The sequence below is a fragment of the Muntiacus reevesi genome, chromosome 9, assembly GCF_963930625.1.
Source record: "Muntiacus reevesi chromosome 9, mMunRee1.1, whole genome shotgun sequence".
Classification (NCBI taxonomy): Eukaryota; Metazoa; Chordata; class Mammalia; order Artiodactyla; family Cervidae; genus Muntiacus; species Muntiacus reevesi.
The window spans coordinates 44,087,837-44,108,882 of NC_089257.1; the positions used below are offsets into that span (position 1 = coordinate 44,087,837).

At 39.8% G+C, this 21,046-nt stretch overlaps 1 protein-coding gene and 2 pseudogenes across 1 annotated transcript; 1 reads left to right on the forward strand and 2 right to left on the reverse strand.

The window, feature by feature from the left end:
- The first annotated feature begins 670 nt into the window (after positions 1-670).
- On the forward strand, positions 671-1,636 carry OR56B4 (olfactory receptor family 56 subfamily B member 4). Its single transcript, XM_065945433.1, has one exon. The coding sequence runs from the start codon at positions 671-673 to the stop codon at positions 1,634-1,636; it is 966 nt and encodes a 321-aa protein (XP_065801505.1).
- A 10,362-nt stretch (positions 1,637-11,998) lies between these two features.
- LOC136176023 (olfactory receptor 52B2-like) lies at positions 11,999-13,094 on the reverse strand (annotated as a pseudogene).
- A 2,229-nt stretch (positions 13,095-15,323) lies between these two features.
- On the reverse strand, positions 15,324-15,801 carry LOC136176022 (large ribosomal subunit protein uL23-like; annotated as a pseudogene).
- Positions 15,802-21,046: the final 5,245 nt, after the last annotated feature.

A 21,046-nucleotide genomic window follows, 5' to 3' on the forward strand; every position in this document is an offset into this window, starting at 1 on the left:
GTATTGAACTTTTGGATATGATTTGATGAAAAGGATGCTGAAATTAAATGCAAAAGGTTAAAATTTTGCTGAAGCTTTATCACCTATTAGTGTTTTCAATATATGATTCTTATCTAGACTAATCATTTAAGTGCTGTATCCTCTACGCATGTGTGAATAGCAACAGCTGTTTAATGAAGATTAAATGAGATGGGTTTTGTCAGAAACAATTTGTCAGCTTTAGGTGCTGTTTAGAGAAAAGCAAGGTTCTCATTGTAGCTTATTCTCTTTCTTGAGGTCTCCAAGAATAGGGAAAACACTTCTGCCCTTAAACTTTACCTCCTGAAAGTTTGGATTCTTTACATATGCATATGTGTTCTGCTTTGTGTTCATAACCCCCACATATTAAAAATAACTACTCAAAATTTCAAGAAAACAAAGCCATAAATCTTCAATTTTATTCTGCTAAAAGCTTTATCTTAGAATCTGTTTTGGCTCTTCCATTGTTCTTATCTGAACTTTTTCCAAGGGCCTCAAGCAAGTTGAGGACATGTTAAGCTAAAAAGAACTGAGTCGTTGGTGAATCTTATATACTTCTACACGAATTTTGACCCTCAACTGGGCTAACTGCAACCTATTCTTGTTTTCCCTTAATTCACAGATAAATGTTGAGAAGAAGACATCCCATGACATGGATGCTACCCTAACTATAACCAATGGCTCAAGGTTTCAAGTGTCTGAATTTGTTCTAATGGGGTTTCCAGGCATTCACAGCTGGCAACACTGGCTCTCCCTGCCCCTGGCTCTACTCTACCTCTTAGCTCTTGGTGCCAATCTCCTCATCTTGATCACCATCCAACATGACTCTACTTTACACCAGCCCATGTATTACCTCCTTGGTATCTTGGCTATAGTGGACATTGGCCTGGCTACTACCATCATGCCCAAAATCCTGGCCATTTTCTGGTTTAATGCCAAGACCATAGGTCTCTCTGAGTGCTTTGCTCAGATGTATGCCATTAACTCTTTCATGAGCATGGAGTCAGGCATCTTCCTCTGCATGGCTGTGGATAGGTATGTAGCCATTTGCTATCCCCTTCAGTACCCTTCCATAGTCACTGAGACTTTTGTGATCAAAGTCACACTGTCTATGATGCTCAGGAATGGCCTACTGGTCATCCCAGTGCCTGTACTTGCTGCCCAGAGACACTACTGCTCCAGGAATGAGATTGACCACTGCCTATGCTCTAACTTGGGGGTCACCAGTCTGGCCTGTGATGACATCACTATTAATAGATTTTACCATTTGGCCTTGGCTTGGTTTATGGTTGGGAGTGACATGGGTCTGGTCTTTGCTTCCTACATGTTGATTATTCGCTCAGTGCTGAGGTTGAACTCTGCTGAAGCAACATCTAAGGCCCTGAGTACCTGCAGCTCTCATCTCACTCTCATTCTCTTTTTCTACACTGCTATTATTGTAGTATCTGTCACCCATCTGGCAGGAAGAAAGTTTCCCATCATCCCTGTTCTTCTCAATGTGCTCCATAGTGTCATCCCCCCAGCCCTTAACCCTATGGTGTATGCCCTTAGGACCCAGGAGTTGAGAGTGGGCTTCCAAAGGTTGTTTGCTCTGGGTGAGAATATGTCTAGGAAGTGAGCCAGCTTTAAATAGCAGGAAGTTATCATAGGTATTGAAAGCTCACAGGCTTTGGAGCCCAGTCATTCTGGGACAAAATTTTAATATCACAATTACTAGGATCATCAATTCAAATTAATTCACCTATTTTGCATGGTACATAGACATTTCACAAATATTAACTCATTTAATTCCCAGAACAACCCTGTAAAGCAAGACCCATTGTTATTTACACATTTTGCAGATGAGGTAAGAAAGTTGAGAAACTTTCCTAAGGTCAAATAGGAAGGAAGTTGTAGAGTGAAGTTGGAACCCAAGCAAAACTTAGGCCATGAATATTCAAGGAATTGAATCATCTTCCCTTGACAGAGTGAGTTAAATAGAAAGGCTTTATTGTATCTATGGGCAAGGCTTATCTATGAACCATCTGCTTTCACCTGTTTTTTTAACAGTGTTCCCACACACCCAGGGCAGAAGTATTGCAGTTGATAAAAAGCAGTGTACTAATGCATGGGTCAAACTGCCTGTTTCTCTTTCCATATGCTTGGACTAAGTCCCTGAGATCCTTTAACATTTGGGGGAGGGAAAAATAAATCCCAAAAGTACTGGAATTTCTTCTAATCTTACCATCCAAGAGATTGGATTTCCAATTCTACCAATAGGCTGATAAGGATAATTCAGACAAAGGCTCCCAGGTAGAATAAGGGTATAAGGAGAATGGAAAACTAGCAAATTAGTAAAAACTATGTGGCTAAGATCTGAGTGTCAAAGAAAACTCAGATTTCTTTTCTGTTCCAACATATAAAAAGAACTTAGAAGTTGCCACTCCCATCCTTATATCAAGATGAACCTGAACAAACTAAAAATCAACTGTTTTTCTGGACCCATCAGAGAACTGAAATCACAGAACTAACCAACAACCTGGAATCAGAGAAATACCCCCCACTCCAGGTAAGATATGTCTCTAATAAAGTCTTTTCCCCTGGAGAGGAGGCCTCTAACATGGAGCATGTTCTGGGCTTATTTCACAACCCATTCTTGGATCTTTACTATAAGAATCTGCTAGAATTGCTGGATTTAAAGTGTGGAGCCTCCCTAAGACTAAAGCTCCAAGTGTTTCTCATTTTCATCCTAGTCCACACACATCCTCCAGGATTTGTCTAAACTACCTTTGAAGTCTTCCTACCTGCTTATGGCTCCAGTAGCTTCTGCTTCTATTAGCCAGATTCTCTGTATTCTCTGTCTTTACCTGTCCCCCCAGATTTGGGGGTAGAAGTTACCCTGCAATGTCAATTCTCTGATGAGTCCAAGAAAAATCACTGAATTTCCTTTTTTTCAGCTTGTTGTTGTTGTTGTTGTAAGGATAGGAGTGATGATAAAAAGCTCTTTACAGGTCAGAAGTTCTAGTTTTGGATTATAACTAAAGTACAAAATAAATATCCATGACCCCATTCTGATATAAACAAATGACCCAATAAATAAATATGTAAGGGAGAATAGACAAATCTCTTAAGCAGAAAAATTCTAAATAATATGTGTAGATACACCACCTTCAAGTAGGTGAAGCATAATTCCTTATTTCTTAAGTGCATAGTGATATCTTCCCAGAAGTCTGCCTTGGTTGCAAATAGAAAAAGGAAAATACAATAAAAACATGTATTTGAATGACTAAATTTTATAGATTTGCAAACCCTCTTTTTCAATATGCTGTCAGTTAGCCGAATATTAGCAATTTCTTGAATCAAACTGCCCTTCCCCAACTGCAGATTCCCTGCAGATATAGGACTTCTAAAACCGGGGTTTCCACATGGCTGAGAGCCAGAGAGACACATGGTCTAGAGACCAGGAGAGAGAAAAGGACTGAGCTCTATTCAACTTTTTTTTTTTCATTAACTGCTCAGATTAAGACACTCCTACTTAAAAGTGTCTTCCAACTCTGGAGAGTGAGTGAAGAGTGAACAGCCGTGTTATGGCAAAGGACTAGCCAGCACATGGCACAGAACATCAGGAAGGAGAGAGATGTGCCTCCTTAACTTTAGGTAACAAACTATTAGGGTTGTGTCTGGCTGTATATGAGACAACAGATAATAGTGGCCAACCATTGGAGTTTATTTTTCTCATCACACACACATACACACCACAGTCAGGCAGTTCAGAATTATTAAAGCCACACTGTTGTACCATGCTGGGAAAGACTAAAGGCGAAAAGAGAAGGGGGCGGCAGAGGAAGAGATAGTTAGATAGCATCAACAACTCAATGGACATGAATTTGAGCAAACTCCAAGAGACAGTGAGGGACAGATGAGCCTGGAGTGCTGCAGTCCGTGAAGTTGCAAAGTGTCAGATATGACTTAGCAACTGAATAACAGCAACAATTGTGACGTGAAGGAATCAGGCTCTTTCGACTTTCTGCTCTGTCGTTCTAAACTATAGATACCTTACTCCACATTCATCTCCACATTCCAGACAAGAAGGAAGTTGTTTAAAAGGGAGTCTCGACAGACTTTTACTCATACCTGGTTGGCCAGAAACGAGTCTGTTGTTCAGATCTGATTGCAAGAAAGACTAAAAAGTTAAGTCTTTTACATTCCCAGCCTCTGTGATGGTGGAATGTTATAGAAAGTTGGTTTTGAATACATTCTGAATAAACTAACTCCTGAAAACAGAAAATATACATCACATTCTTTCCATGCAATATTTTCAGAAATATATAACATAATGTGCCATAAAGAAGGTCTCAAAGATTCCAGAGTAAATAAGTTTCAAAGATTTCTGAATCCACATGACAAATTCAGCATTCACGGCAGCCTCCTCTTTCTACTCTAACACCTAGCAATACTGACAAGATAGTCAATAGTAAGTCGATCTATAACACGATGCAAAACAAATGCAGAGCCATTTTAAAAAAAGAAGATGTAAAGAAACTCCAAAAGAAGAAAGACATCTATAACAGAATAATCGGAAAGAATGGAACCCCAAAAGATACATGGAAAAGGACTCCCACAAACATAATACTGATTCAGATTTAGAAATGTCTGATGCTAAAAGAGCAGGGGGGCATGGGAAAATCAACTTGCTGATTAATGGGTAGCAAAGTAGGAGCAGGTAGGCAGGACAGCCTTTTGCACACACACTGTTAGACCAAGAAGAGAGTCAAAAGTCAGGCAAGAGGGATAAGTGTTCCAGAATAGTGGTGACTGGGTCAGAAAATAGGACGGCGACCCAAATGGATGCAAATATTCATGCCCCATGAGACATGGAAAAGAAGCTTACGTGTAAATCTACCCCTGGCACACCCCACACCTCCCCAACAACAGGTTGCATCAAACAAATACAGCAGCATTCTGAGATTACCAACTAAAAAGAAAAACAATTAGCCAATGACCAAGATGACTTGGTCTAAACTTTAGACAGATTTCTTCCCTGTTAGCATCTAGCCTCCCTATTCTTAGGACATTTGCTTGAGAAAACTTGTAAATTCTTTCCCTGCCCTTTTGCCATATAAATAAATCTTCTCCCAATCTTCTCTCAGTTTTACAACCTAGAAATGTCTTTCTCAAGGCCTGGGAACTTTCTCCTAAAATATAAACATCAAAGGAGATAGCACCCTATCTCTCAGCCTCTATGGAGCCTAACTTCTAAGAGCAGCAATTAGCAAGCACAGATGGCCTAATCAAGACAAAAGCCTTTGCAATCTCAGGAATAACTCCATATGCATGACAAATCCTATTGATCAACCTCTCCCTAAAGTCCTCCACTACTTTTCCATTAGCTCAGCCCAGGGCTGAAACCCATTTCTCCTGACATCTGCTGCTGCTAAGTCGCTTCAGCTGTGTCCGACTCTGTGAAACCCCATAGATGACAGGCCACCAGGCTCCTCCATCCCTGGGATTCTCCAGGCAAGAACACTGGAGTGGGTTGCCATTTCCTTCTCCAATGCACAAAAGTGAAAAGTGAAAGTGAAGTTGCTCAGCCGTGTCCGACTCTTAGCGACCCCATGAATTGCAGCCTACCAGGCTCCTCCATCCACGGGACTTTCCAGGTAAAAGTGTACTGGAGTGGGGTGCCATTGCCTTCTCCCTCCTGACACCTACCCCAGCCCAATTTCACTTTTTGTTTTAGGAGAACTGAGTATCTAGACCTGGTCTGTGTTGTCTCCCCCACTGCTGGCAATAGTATCAAATAAAATCAACTTCCATTTGCTCATCCTGTTCAGTGCAGTTTTTCTTTACTACCAAATACAAAATTTTTGAGGAAAATCAACATGAAAAAGTGACATAAATGTTAACAAACATAACTCACACCAGAAAAGATAGAATAAATTCAACAAAATCAACCTGAAAAAAGAAGCTCCTCTAGAGGTAACCTTCTCTATGCCAACTCTCTATTTCAGGAATCCAGCCACTCAACCCTTCACAGCTAGAGGTGGTGACATGTGCTGTTATTTATGAGCCCTAGAAAACTACATTTAGGATCCAGGCTCTCTTACTGACCACATCCTAATAAATAGTCCCTTTGTAAGCAATCTGAGAAATAGTTCAAAATTTGTGAGCCTCCCTGATAGTTCAGTTAGTAAAGAATCCACCTGCAATGCAGGAGAGCCCAGATAGATTCCTGGGTTGGGAAGATCCACTACAGAAGGGATAGGTTACCCACTCCAGTATTCTTGGGCTTCCCTGTGGCTCAGCTGGTAAAGAATCCACCTGCAATGTGGGAGATCTGGGTCTGATTCCTGCATTGGGAAGATCCTCTGGAGAAGGGAAAGGCTACCCACGCCAGTATCCTGGCCTGGAGAATTCTATGGACTATATACTCCATGGGATCACAAAGAGTCAGACACAACTGAGTGACTTTCACTTTCACTTGTAAGTAATTTGAGAAATAGTAAAGTTTTGGCAAGAATGTGGAGAAAAGGTGATACCTGCGTCCTGTTGGAGGAAATGAAAATTGGTGCAGCCATTATGGAAAACAGTATGGGTTTCCACAAAAAATTAAAAATAGAACAAATGTATCACCCAACAAGTCCACTCTTAGTATTTATCCAAAAAAAAATAAAAATACTAATTTGAAAAGACACCCGTACCCCCATGTTCACTGCAGCTTAGAAGATAATAGGCAGATCCTGAGGACAGAGGAATGAGACCGGAAAGTACCATGGAAAGACCTAGGGATAAATATGTGAACAAAGCTTTTTTAAGTTGACAGTCATTTACTGAGGTGCATGATATGGGAGAGAGGAAGTCTGTTGACAGAGGAGAAAGTGATACATACACTCAGTTCTGCTGTGTCACTTGGTTTGAACACACAAATATGTCGCAAAACCAGTGATATGTTTTGAAACAATTTGAGCATAACTGAATTTCACATTCAGTGGTACTCTTTATATTTTTCTCTCTCTCTTTTTTTTAACGTGTCATTGACAAAGCTTTTGCGTACTGTGCTCCTAACTCCATTCTTCCATAAATCCTATGGATTTCATATGGGATTTGCATATGGTGATTTTTAAGATTTCCTAATATAACATGTGTCACATTATAACAAAACTGACTTTACTTGCTAGAATGAGTGAGGAGAAGGGAGAACACATCTTTTTTTTCCCAGCCATGCAGGACCTTAGGATCAAACCTGTGCCCCTTGAAGTGGAAGCTCAGAGCCCTAACTTCTGGACAGCCAGGAAATTCCTAAGAACACAGCTTATACCTACAATTCAACCTGGCAGAACTGTTCATCTGGTGGTACTGCCTCCCAAGACTAGGTTTGAAAGGGATGGTTCACAGATGACCAAGATAAACCCCCAAAGTCACCAAGGGTCCCTCCTCCTGGAGTGAGACAATAACATGCCTCAAGCAGTGAACCAGGGAGGGTCGGAGCAAGATCAGGTCATTTCACGGCTGTGATGTAGCCCCCAAACCCCAGGAGTGGTAGGGAGGGGGATAGATTTGCTCTGAGCCACAGCTAAGCAGAGGCAGCAGCAGCCACGGCAGGGAAGCAGCCCTGATGACGCACCAACCTAACGATAGCGTCACGGTGCCTCACGGCGCCTCTGAAGTAGTAAGTAAGCCAGCCAATACCAAGACACCAGGAGGGGAGTCAGGGGAGGCAGCCCACCCCGCTAGGATTCTGGCCTGGACTATACTCTGGCTCACTATCCCCGGATTTCTCACCCTGCCTGTCTTGATCTTCCATTAGTCTCTTCACTTGTGCAAGGGTTAATAGCTGTATCTGGAACAAGGCCAAGGAGATGAGGCTGAGCTCTAACAATCCTTGTTGAATGGTGAGGCGATCCAGCCAGAGGACTATGCAAAGAAAAACTTCTCAGTTATCACAGGGTCAGGCACAACTAGAGAGCCTGTGCACAATGAAAAATCCTAAGACCTAATGCAGCCAAATAGATAAATGTTTTTTTAAGTAATATAAATGAAAATAAATACAAGAAGTAGTTCCCGCCTAAGTAGAACTAAACATATTGTTTTCAATGAGACGAATTTATATTTAAAAGTTGCACATATGGAATATAACTGAAATGCCCATCAGTTGATGAATGGATAAACAAAACAAGGCATAGCCATATACTGATATATTATTCAACAACAAAAAAGAATGAAGTACTGACACTATGTTACATGCTACAACACTGATGAACCTTAAAAACATTATGCTAATTAAAAGAGCCAGACATGAAAGGTCATATATTGCATAATTCCATATATATGAAATGTGCATAATAAACAAAGCCATAGAGACAAAAGTAGACAAGTGTTTGCTGGTGACTGGGATGCTGAGGGAATGATGATAATTGCTAATGGGTAACATTCATTTTTGTGAAGACAAAAGTGTTCTGGAATTAGATAGTGGGTGATAGTTGCACAACTGTGACTATACTAAAAACTATTGAACTATATGCTTTAAAAGGGTAAATTTATAGTATGTGAATTAAGCAATTTTTTTTAATGCTGCCAAATGCTTGTCTAACAGTGAAAGCAGCAGATTTTCATTCAGCATAGTAAAAAATCCAAGAATGTTAACAAATTCTTCTGTGGCTTGACAAAGGCTGACCTCCCTCACTATATATGGAGCCAATTTGTATTGAAAACACAAAGCTTTCTGGAAGAAATTAATAAGATCACCTGTCCCAAAATCTCTTCATTTTGTAGTTTAATATAATATTACCTTCCCTGATGAGTGGATGAAGATGATCTCAACAGTCTAGACCTATCTGCATCTTTTTGTCATGAATTTTTTTAATTGAAGTACAGTTGATTTATAATATTATATTTGTTTCAAGTGTTTTGCCACACAGATGAAAAACAGATGACAAATGGAGGGGGCTAGTTCCCATACTTCCCATGGTTTCATATCCTTCAGTTCAGTTCAGTTTAGTCACTCAGTCATGTCTGACTCTTTGCGACCCCATGAATCGCAGCACGCCAGGCCTCCCTGTCCATCACCAACTCCCAGAGTTTACCCAAATTCATGTCCATTGAGTCAGTGATGCCATCCAACCATCTCATCCTCTGTCATCCGTTTTTCCTCCTGCCCTCAATCTTTCCCAGCATCAGGGTCTTTTCAAATGAGTCAGCTCTTTGCATCAGGTGGCCAAAATATTGGAGTTTCAGCTTCAACATCAGTCCTTCCAATGAACACCCAGGACTGATCTCCTTTAGGATGGACTGGTTGGATCTCCTTGCAATCCAAGGGACTCTCAAGAGTCTTCTCCAACACCACAGTTCAAAAGCATCAATTTTTCTGCACTCAGTTTTCTTTATAGTCCAACTCTCACATCCATACATGACTACTGGAAAAACCATAGCCTTGACTATACTTCATATCCTTACCCTTCTTAGTTTCTTAGTCTTTCTTCAATCTGGTAAGATAGTAAGCTCCAATTTTACTTACAACCTGTGTTTTATTTTGGTTAAGTGCAACACAAAACAAAGAACGGTGTCTTTGCAATTTATCTAACCTTCTTTTTTCTCTCATTTGTACACTGGGAACAACCCTATTACCATATGTAACTAGGATATTGATGAAATTGAAAGAGAATAGAAGAAATTTTACATTGAATGTACATCCTTCCAGGCTTCTCTGTCCATGAGATTTTCCAGGCAAGAGTACTGGAGTGGGAAGCCATTCCTTTTCCAAGGGATCTTCCCCACCCAGGGATCGAACCTGGGTCTCCTGAATTATAGGCAGATTCTTTACCAACTGAGCTACCAGGGAAGCACATACAGTCCATAAAGGAGTAATTTTTAAATTTTTGCAATAAAATTCAAAGCTTGGACAAATAATTCCAAGTGCCTTTGGTAGGGGATTGGGGAGGGGGGGTCTAAATGAATTTTTACCATTTTTCTCTCTCCACTGAACCTGTGTAAAAGTCAGTGTGTCTAGAACAGGACTCTGAACTCCAGTGCTGCCTAGCAAATTCTATGTGAATAACTCACAGGACAATAAATTTAGGGTCTCTCTCTCTCTCTCTCTCTCTAAATATATATATATATATATATATATATATATATATATTTATTTATTTATTTATTTATTTCTGGACTATGTACTGAGGACAGACTTCATGAGGCTTGTGGATGAATTCACACATGGGTATCATCAGCTCCTTGGAAGACAGATTCTCCAGTGCTGTGGAGCAGTGGTAGGAACCATTTGGTGACCACTCAGAATATGCAGTTTAATGTAGAGCAGGATATGAAAGCAGAAAACCTCAAGTAATCATCCCTTAAGCCAGGATGGGTGGACTTGAGAGCTGTGTTTAAAGATAGCTGTGTGAAGAGAAGTTGCATTCTTTTCCAACAAGTCATGTTGACTCTTCCACCAATGATCAGCAATTTCAGACTCCAAAGTGTAGGAGCAGAAGAGAATTAATTCACTGAAGAGGCTTCCAGATTAACCCAATTGCTTTCATGTATCCATCTGGAGGGGGCATAAGAATAATTGTAATACTCTATAAAGTACTTGGCAGCTTAAGAATTGCCCCAAACACAATCTCATTTAATCTACGTTAAATCCTGTTAGTTAAATATGCTTTTCATTATTCAAAAATTATGAAAATTGGTGACTGTATTAGTAAGCATACAACTTCAGATTTTTAGTTATTTGACACAATTAAACATTACTTGCCATTCACACAGAAAAGGAAAAAATGATGATATTGTAGGTTGAATGACTACTGATGGCTTTCCTCCAAGTGTTTTTTCCCAGGCTTATTGAGATATAACTGACATATAACATGTGTAAGTTTATGCACATGTATAAACTTACATGACTTTATGTAAGTCAACGAGCACAATATGTTGACTTGATACTCTCATATATTTCAAAGTGATCACCACTATAGTATCGCTAACACCTCTACCCCAACATATGATTATCAGTTTTTGTGTGTGGTGAGAATATTTAAGATCTACTCTGTAAGCAATTTTCAAGTGTATTATACAGCACTATTAGCTATAGTTATCATATTGTACATTAGATCCCCAGAACTTAATTGTCTTGAGACGAAGTTTGTACACATCAACCAACATTTTTCCATTTCTCCCAATTCCCAAACACTGGTAATCACAATTCCATTGTTTCTATGAGTTTGGTTTTTTTTATTCAACATGTAAGCTTTATAGTACATGTCTTTGTGTCTAACTTATTTCACTCTAATGCTTCATATTTCATATTTATTCATTCTGCTGTCAATGGACATTTAAGTTGTTTCCATGTCTTGGCTATGGTAAGCGGTGCTGCAATGAATATGAGGCTGCATGTAACCTTTCAAATCATGTTTTTCTGTAGATATATGCCTGGGAGTTGGATTGCAGGGTTGTATGGTAGCTGTACTCTTAGTTTTTAAAGGAACCTCCATACTCCAACAGTTATAATTTTTAAAATACTCTTTAATATTCATTATCTAATTTGATTTGTAAAATAAACTCGTGATTATGATGGCAGTGGTGCTGGAGGTGATGATGTTCTTGGAAGGTAAGCAGGAAGTAGAGGAACCTCTGGAAACATTGGAAATCTCATATACATGAAATCTAAAACATCTTCCTCAGGCAACAAACTTCAAGTTAGAATTATAGCTAACATTGAGAGTCCACTAAATGCTAAGCAATGTACCATGTTGTTTACAGATTTAATTTAAGCTTTAGAGCCTAGGTACAATGTTTCATTTTATAGGTTAGGACTAAATTTCCAAAAAGTGGGGATTTACCCATGGTCAAAAATCAGAAAGTAAGGGAGCCAGGATTTAAATCCAGATGCATTTTATTCCAAAGCCCATGTGCATTCTTCTGCAACACACTATAGCATCTAAATTTGGAAACTTGGTAAGTTCTCTTTTCTCCTGTTGCTTTGAAAACTGTAAAGGAGCCAGGAGCTTTCTCAAGACTTTCCCACAACAGATAGCATGTGAGCCACACTGTCCATGATTTCTTTGGTCTTTGCTCCATGGATGATGGGATTAAGCATGGGGGAAATTAACACATAGAGATTTGCCAGAAGGATGTGGATATAGTGGGGAATGTTCTTGCCAAAGTGATAGGTCAGGAAAGTGAAAAAGGATGGGATGAAAAATAGAATGAATCCAATGTGGGAACCACAAGTATTGACAGCCTTGTGCCAGGCATCCTGGGAAGGAAGTCTAAACACAGCTTGGAGGATCAAAGTGTAGGAAATATCAATGAGTGCAACATATACCAAAACTGATGCCGTTGGCACTGAGAAGCCGTACCAGATATTGATGGTGATGCCAGCACAGGCCAATATGGTTACCCCCAATGAGTTCACAGTATGAGGGGGGAATGAATGACATTGGCTCAACAGTATGGCAGCCTCTTCAGCAAGAATATGATAGGGAAAACTGCCCCAGGGTTCCGTCCCCATATTGCCTGGTTCATTTTTATGATTGCAGTAACAGTTAAGATGAGATGGTTGGATGGCATCACTGACTCAATGGACTTGAGTTTGAGCAAGCTCTGGGAGTCGGTTTTGGACAGGGAGGCCTGATGTGCTGCTGTCCATGGGGTCACTAAGAGTTGGACATGACTGAGCAACTGAACTGAACTGAGGAGTTAAGACGGCTGTGTACCTCAAAGGAGTACAAATGGCCACGTAGCAGTCAAATGCCATGGCCAGAAGGATTTCTGACTCAGTTACAAAGGCAACGTGGATGAAAAACATCTTAGTGATACAGGCATCAAAGGCAATCTCCCCAGCATGGAACCAGAGGATAGTAAGAGCCTTGGGCACAGTGGTGGTGGACAGCAGAATGTCAGTACCAGCCAGCATGGATAGGAAGACATATGAAGGGTTCATGGAGAGCGTGGACAACAGGCATGAGGGCTCCATTTCCCAAGGCTGCAGTGATGTACTGCAGGCAGAAGGGGATGGAGAGCCAGGTGTGGTAGTTCTTCAGTCCTAGTATATCAAGTAGAACAAACACAATGAGATGGAAGGTGGTGAGGTTAGCACCAAACATGCCTGCTTTTGGAGTCTGTCTATGAAGACCACAGAAATTAGGAGTCATTGAGCAGAATCAGCCATAAGTTTCACTAAAGTTGAACATTAGATAATGAAATCAATCACTAATGCCTTAACTTAGCATATATAATGTTAGGCTTTCACTTCCTAGCCCAGCACTGCAAACATAAATATAGACATAGGTTCCTGATCACAACTCAGCAATGTCTAGAATACAGACAAAACTTACCATTCTCACTTACATGCTTCTAGTCAGGCTTTGGCCATCCTTCACCCATTCTGTTGCAATAGCTTCATAAATAATCTAGTCTCTTCCTCTCCTAGCGTCCCAACCTCAACCTTTCCACAGCCACCAGCTGTACTGCAGCCTGGGTGGTATGCTCAAAACAACAACAAAAAAAATCTTTCTATGTTTCCTCTTACAACACTTACATAATTATATACATACATACATATATATATATATATATACATACATATATACATATATATATATATATGTGAAAGTGAAAGTCACTTAGTTGTGTATGACTCTTTGCAATCCCATGAACTATACAATCCATGGAATTCTCCAGGCTGAAATACTAGAGTGGGTAGCCATTCCCTTCTCCAGGGGATCTTTCCAATGCAGGGATCAAACCCAGGTCTCCCACATTCCAGGTGGATTCTTTGTCAGCTGAGCCACCAAGGAAAGTATATATATATTTTTTTTTCTCTTAAAGAAAATTATAGATATCAAGGGAACATTTCACGCAAGGATGGGCATGATAAAGGACAGAAACAATAAGTATCTAACAGAGGAGATTAAGACAGGGTGGCAAGAATACACAGAACAATACAAAAAAAACAGTCTTAGTGATCTGAATAACTACGATGATGTAGTCACTCACCTAGAACCAGACATCCTGGAGTGTGAAGTCAAGTGAACCTTAGGAAGCATTAGTACAAACAAAGCTAGTGGAGGCAATGAAATTCCAGCTGAGCTATTTAAAATCCTAAAAGATGATGGTGTTGAAGTGCTGCACTCAATATGTTAGCAAATTTGGAAAACTCAGCAATGGCCACAGGACTCAAAAGTGTCAGTTTTCATTCCAATCCCAATGAAAGGCAATTGCTCTCATTTCACATGCTAGTAAGGTGGTGCTCAAAATACTTACTTCAAGCTAGGCTTCAACAGTAAGTTAACTGAGAACTTCCAGATGTACAGGCTGGATTTAGAAAAGGCAGAGGAATCAGAGATCAAATTGCCAACATGAGTATATTGTCACCCTGCTTATTTAATTTACATGCAGAGAACATCATGCAAAATGCCAGACTGGATGAATCACAAGCTGGAATCAAGATTGCCAGGAGAAATAGCAACAACCTCAGATATGCAGATGATACCACTCTAAAAGCAGAAAGTGAAGAGGAGCTAAACAGCCTCTTGATGAGGGTGAAAGAAGAAAGTGAAAAGCTGACTTAAAACTCAACATTCAAAAAAATGAAGCATGGCATCTAGTCCCATCACTTCAAGGCAAAAAGAAGGGTGAAAAGTAGAAGCAGTGATAAGTTTTCTTTTCTTGGGCTCCAAAATCACTGCAGATGGTGACTGCAGCCATGAAATTAAAAGATGCTTACTCCTTGGAAGGACAGCTTTGACAAACTTAGACAGCATATTAAAAAGCAGTACATCACCTTGCCAATAAAGGTTCACCCAAACAGTCAAAGCTATAGTTTTTCCGGTAGTCATGTACAGGTGTGAGAGCTGGACCACAAACAAGACTGAGTGCCAAAGAACTGATGCTTTTGAATTATGGGGCTAGAGAAGACTCTTGAGAGTCCCTTGGACTGCAAGATCAAATCAGTCAATCTTAAAGGAAATCAACCCTGACTATTCATGGGAAGGACTGATGCTGAAGCTCCAATACTTTGGCCACATGATGTGAAGATCTGATTCACTGGAAAAGACCCTGAAGCTAAGAAATACTGAAGGCAAAAGGAAGAGGGTGCAGCAGAGGATGAGATGATTTGATAACATCATTGACTCGAAGGACATGGATTTGAGCAAACTCTAGGAGACAGTAAAGGCAGAGAATCTGGCACGCTGCAGTCCATAGGGTCACAAAGAGTCAGACACAACTCAGCGACTGAACAACAACAATATACATAGACATATAGATTTAGATAGATAATCTAAATATAATGTTTAAATATATATGTTTGGGATTAGCTAGCTGGACTAGGCTTAGATGATCCCAATTTTATTGGCAACATCCAACAAACCATAGTCAGGAGTCAGTGGAACATATGCCTTTTTCTCTCCATCAAGCCAGATCATGGTGTTCACTTTGGCCACTTCAGTGTCATAGAGCTTCTTCACAGACTGTCTGACCTGGCATGTGTTGGCCTTGATATCCACAATGAACACAAGTGTGTTATGTTCTTCTATCTTCCTCATGATTGACTCAGTAGTGAGAGAGAACTTGATGATGGCATAGTGATCAAGCTTGCTTCCCCTTATAGGTGTTCTCCTGAGGCTGCCTCCAGAGCCTCAGTGTTTTGGGTCATCATAAAATGGGTGATGTCTGGATCTTTGTGTGTGTTTGGGGTGGGGGGGGGGGCTGTGAACTTTGTTTCAGCCTTGCTTTCTTGGCCTTCAAAACCTTTGCTTTGGCTTCAGTTTTGGGAGGAGCAGAGGCTTCCTTCTTCAACTTTGGCGCCATCTTTGTGAAAAGCTATATAACGATTAGCATGCAAAGCCTTCCACAATCCCATTACTCTCTTCTCCAGCTTCAGTCCCCTTTAGGTATTCTAGCACAGCTGAATTAGACCATAATCCACTCTCCACACTAAATCTGAGTTTTCCAATCTTCATAGCTTTGCTCAAGCCAAGTTTAAATATTTATCATCTGGGAAGCCTTCCTCAGGTTCAAATTCTGATTTTTTTTTCCAACTTTCTGATTATTAACAAAGAGCAGGTTTTTCACATCTCAAAAATGTAGCCATATCTGTGAAATGAACTATTCATTCTTATTTTGCAAAGATTAAATTAAATACTTTCTATAAACTGCCTGGCATAGAAAAACTAAACACTAGTTACTGTTATTGAGCAAATGAGTACTGTTTAATAAAGAGACTAGAAATGCCTATATTTGGAATTTCAAATGTGATGAAATTGAGAATTCCTGGAGGTCGAATGGTTAAGACTCCACCCTTCCACTGCAGGGGGATTGTGTTCTACCCCTGGTCAGGGAACTAAGATCCTGCACACAGGAGAAACCAAAGGGAGTGGAGGGAATATGACAAAGTAGCATTGTAACTTAGTGAAGAAAGGAAGACCTATTCGATCAATGGTATTGGGCTGTTGGACTACATTATTATTGTTAAGGAAATAAAATCAGTTCCCATCTCAGTAAAAAACAGAAATTCCGAATAAATTAAAGATGTACTTGTTTTAAAACCTACAAAAATGTTAAGAATTAAAATTCAAACCTTAAGAAAAAATTAAAGAAAATGTCTGGGAGGTTAGAAAGTTCTTCCTGAGATAATAAAATCATATTTCAAAAGCAGTAACAATTGAACAATTTAATTATGCAAAAATGTAGTCAAGCATAAATAAAAATCCTAGGGAAAAAAGTTACAAAGCATACATACATACACTAAAATTAAATATCAAAGTGTTAGTCATTCATTTGTATCCAACTGTTTGCAACCCCATGAACTGTAGTCTGCCAGGCTCCTCTGTCCATGGGATTTCCCAGGCATGAATGCTGGAGTGGGTTGCCATTTCCTTCTCCAGGAGATCTTCCTGACCCAGAGATCAAACCCAAGTCTCCTACATTGGAGGCAGATTCTTTACTGTCTGAGCCACCAGGGAAGCCTGTGAATACTAAAAGTTGGCATAAATGAATAAGAAAAAATAGGAAATATGCAAAGAATCAAAATAGACAATTCATGCTACAAGAAAAAAATGGCCAATATATGTATATACAAATGTTCAAAGGTAAAAAAAATGAAAATCAGTATCATATTAAAATATAGTAGTTTCGTATTGATTGGAAAACATAAAAAGAAATGATCAGCCCCCAGAGCTGGTGGTTCCTTCCACATGAAAACCTATAGATATATCTATAAGAATATTCATTGCTACATCGTGGCAATAGTAAAAAAATTTTTTACAACTTCCATGTTCATCAATAGGGTGATAAATAAACAATGGTACACTTATTACACTGAAATGTCTTGTTTCCACTTTTTGAAAAGGAGTAGAATTGATGCTTTCAAATTGTGGTATTGAAGAAGACTCTTGAGAATCCCTTGGCCTGCAAGGAGATCAAACCAGTCAATCCAAAACAAAATCAATCCTGAATACACATTGGAAGGGCTGATGCTGAAGCTGAAGGTCCAGTACTTTGGCAACCTGATGTAAAGAGCTGACTCATTAAAAAAAATTAAAAAAAAAAAAAAAAAACCCTGATGCTGAAAAAGATAGAGGGCAGGAGAAGAAAGGGGCAACAGAGGATGAGATATTTAGATAGCATCACAGACTCAATGGACATGAGTTGGCACAAACTTCAGGAGATAGTGAAGGACAGGGAAGCCTGGCATGCTCCAGTTCATGGGATCACAAAGAGTCATACATGACTTACTGACTGAACAACAAAAATTAACCATGCATATAGTTAAGTTAAAAAGCAAATTGATGATTAAAATGCATAAGATTTTTTACTGTGTTTATTAATAAGACACTTTACAGTATAATTAAGAGAAAATCCAACCCCAATTTGGCTTGAGCAAGCACAAAGGGAAATGTCTGTTTCTGAAATTGAAAAGTATGTTTCTAGTATCAGATTTATGTAAAGATTCAAGACATCATCCAGGGTCCCATTTCTTTATGACTCTCTGCTCTGCCCTCCAGATGTTGACTCTCCTAGGGCCAGGATTAAGGTGAGGTTCAGTACAAGTAAGGTGCACTGAGCCACATTGGAACCCAAGACAAAAGGAAAAATGGGGACCCCTATGTAGAGCTGATCTCTGAACAATGCAGGCATTAGGTGCAGCAACCTACCAAATAGTAGAAAATCTGTATGTAACTTTACAGTAGACCCACCCTATTGGAGAAGGAAATGGCAACCCACAGTAAGTGGAGGCACTTACCTTGGGTGCAAAATTTAAAAGGGTAGCCAAAAATCAGTAAGCTAGATAAATACTTTAATACAATCTTTTTTAATTTTTATTTTCAATACATTAAATTTACTCATAAAGACATTCTTAAAACATACAATTTTTCCTTTATAACCATGCCTAATAAAACATAAAAACACCCAAAAGAGAATACTTGACACTTACAATTCAAAATCAAATTAGCAGAACATTAAATATTTACAAAACTATATCATTAAAAATATTTATAAAGTTACATGCAATTTCAAATAATTGACGTAAAGTGAAAAGTGAAAGTCGCTCATTAGTATTTGACTCTTCTGTGACCCCATGGACTGCAGCCTGCCGGGCTCCTCTGTCAATGGAATTCTCCAGGCAAGAATACTGGAGTGGGTCTTCCTGACCCACGGATTAAACCCAGGTCTGCCTCATTGCAGGCAGATTCTTTACTGTCTGAGCTTCCAGAGAAGCCCTGGGAAGCCCTCAAGTTACATGAAATTTCATAGAATGGCATAAAAGAATGGCTCAAAAATGGGAGAATTTTCCTTCATTCCTAAAAAGGAACTATGTCCAATAGAAGCTGTGAAGATTCTCAAGCACATGAGGTCTTCAGTTTTAGTACCAAAGCCTGTCTTTGTGCATCTAAGAACTTTACCCTGAGAGGGGCTTCTTACAACACCAGGATGGACTGGACAGTTCGCTCCTCCCTCCAATAATTGTGTAGAAGCATTGACCTTTGGCCTCAGCCAGCACAGTACGAAGTTTGCAAGTGTTGATTAAAGACACGCACTTTGATTCAGAATCTCAGGATTTTTCTGTAATTGAGCCTTTTCAGAAGCCATGGTTTTATTTTTTTTTAATCAAAATTATATGAAATATCACAATGAACAAAACATCAGAATTTTAAATAAAGATTGGACTGATAATGCTGTACTGAACTGAAGAAGGAATTCATAGGGCCTGAACTCCATCTCAGGCCTGTCCGTGCTCTCCAATGGACCCTCAACTCTGTGCTTAGCGCCTGTGGGAATGACAATGGAAGGATAAGACCCACTCTGGGCAGGGGAATCTTGAAGATCACATCCAGGTTAAGAGAAAACAGACACTAATCACCTCTGCCTCTGGACAGTATCTATCGGAATGTAACCACAGGCTTACCAGTTATTAACTGGTTGGAATATAACCGCGGGCTTATTGATTTTTAACTGTTTGAACACATAACACATGAATGATGGAGTTATTGTGACTATTTATCCTTCCTTTTTAAGCCTCAAGGGATTTGGGCTGGTGGGTTTGGACACGTACACATGGGGTATAATAGATTTTCACAAATGCTGGTCGGGGTCCTTGGCTAAGAGGAGACTCTGCCTTGGGCCCGCCAGTGTAATAAACTGCACTCCACTACCTGCATTGTCCTTCTGAGTGAGTTTGTTTCCTGGAAAGCATGGCTATAACAGAACCACATTGGAACCCAAGACAAAAGGAAAAATGGGAGTCCCTACATAGAGCTGACCTCTGAACAATGCAAGCATTATGTGCACCAACCTACCAAATAGTAGAAAATCTGTGTGTAACTTTACAGTGGACCCTTCCTATTGGAGACGGAAATGACAACCCACTCCAGTATTCTTGCCTGGAGAAACCAATGGACAGAGGAGCTTGAGGGGCTATAGTCCATGGGGTCGCAAAAGAGTCAGACACAACTTAACAACTAAACAACATCCATGGATTCAACCAACCATGGATGGTTTTGTATTGTAGTATTTACTGTTGAAAAAAAATCTGCATATGAGTGGACCTGTGCAGTTCAAACCTGTGCTTTTCAGGGCCACCTGTATATGTTTTCTGTGGTTTTAATGGTTAAATGTTTCCATAGTTTTATTTTGAAAAATATTATTTGAGTTTCTTCTATTGTGGGCTTCCCGGTGGCTCAGATGGTAAAGAACCTGCCTGAAATGCAGGAGATCCAGGTTCAATTCCTGAGTTGGGATGATCCCCTGGAGAAGGGAATGGATACCCACTCCAGTATTCTTGTCTGGAAAACTCCAGGGACAGAGGAGTCTGGTAGGCTACAGTTAAAACCAGTAATATTGTAATACATTCTAGTTTTCCTATAAATATTTCGACTTACACTAAGTTGTGAGTTTTATTATACCTACTTTTCAATGTTCCACTATTTTTTATACTACTGTAATATTCGGGGGGGGGGGGCGGGAATTAGCTGTAGTCCCAGCACTGTGTAGCAAACATGTCTTCAGCAGTTCAATATGTCAAGATATACACACTTCTGAATAGTGTATATTTATACTACTTTATACAGAGGGCCTGAGAAGACAGTGTCTGGATCAACAGTTTATTGGATTTTATTCCAGGAAAACCTAAAAATCCTATGAGACAAATATTTATTCCCTTCCCAGAAACTTACCCCAGTTTCATGCATGCTTCCCCAACACATGAAAGAGGTTGCCAGATGCAGACTGTGGAGTGAAATAGGACAGTATTTATATCTCAGCTGTAGGAATCCTTTAGGCAAGGAAAGAGTTCCTATCCTACTAAGTCTTTAGGGAGCATCTCATTTAATTGAACAAAGCAGATCCCCTTAGGACTAGTCTCCAGAGGTCACTGACCAGAGAGGGTGGGTAATCTACTCCTAGGTACAGCAGTCTGTCCAAACTCCACCTGCTAACAAGTCCATTTCTCAGGCTAACATACAGACACAGACTGGACTAGTGGATACTAATTGCTGCTAGTCAGTACACAGAATGTTAAAGCCCTGCCTGTATTGCTGGACCTCAATGAACATGG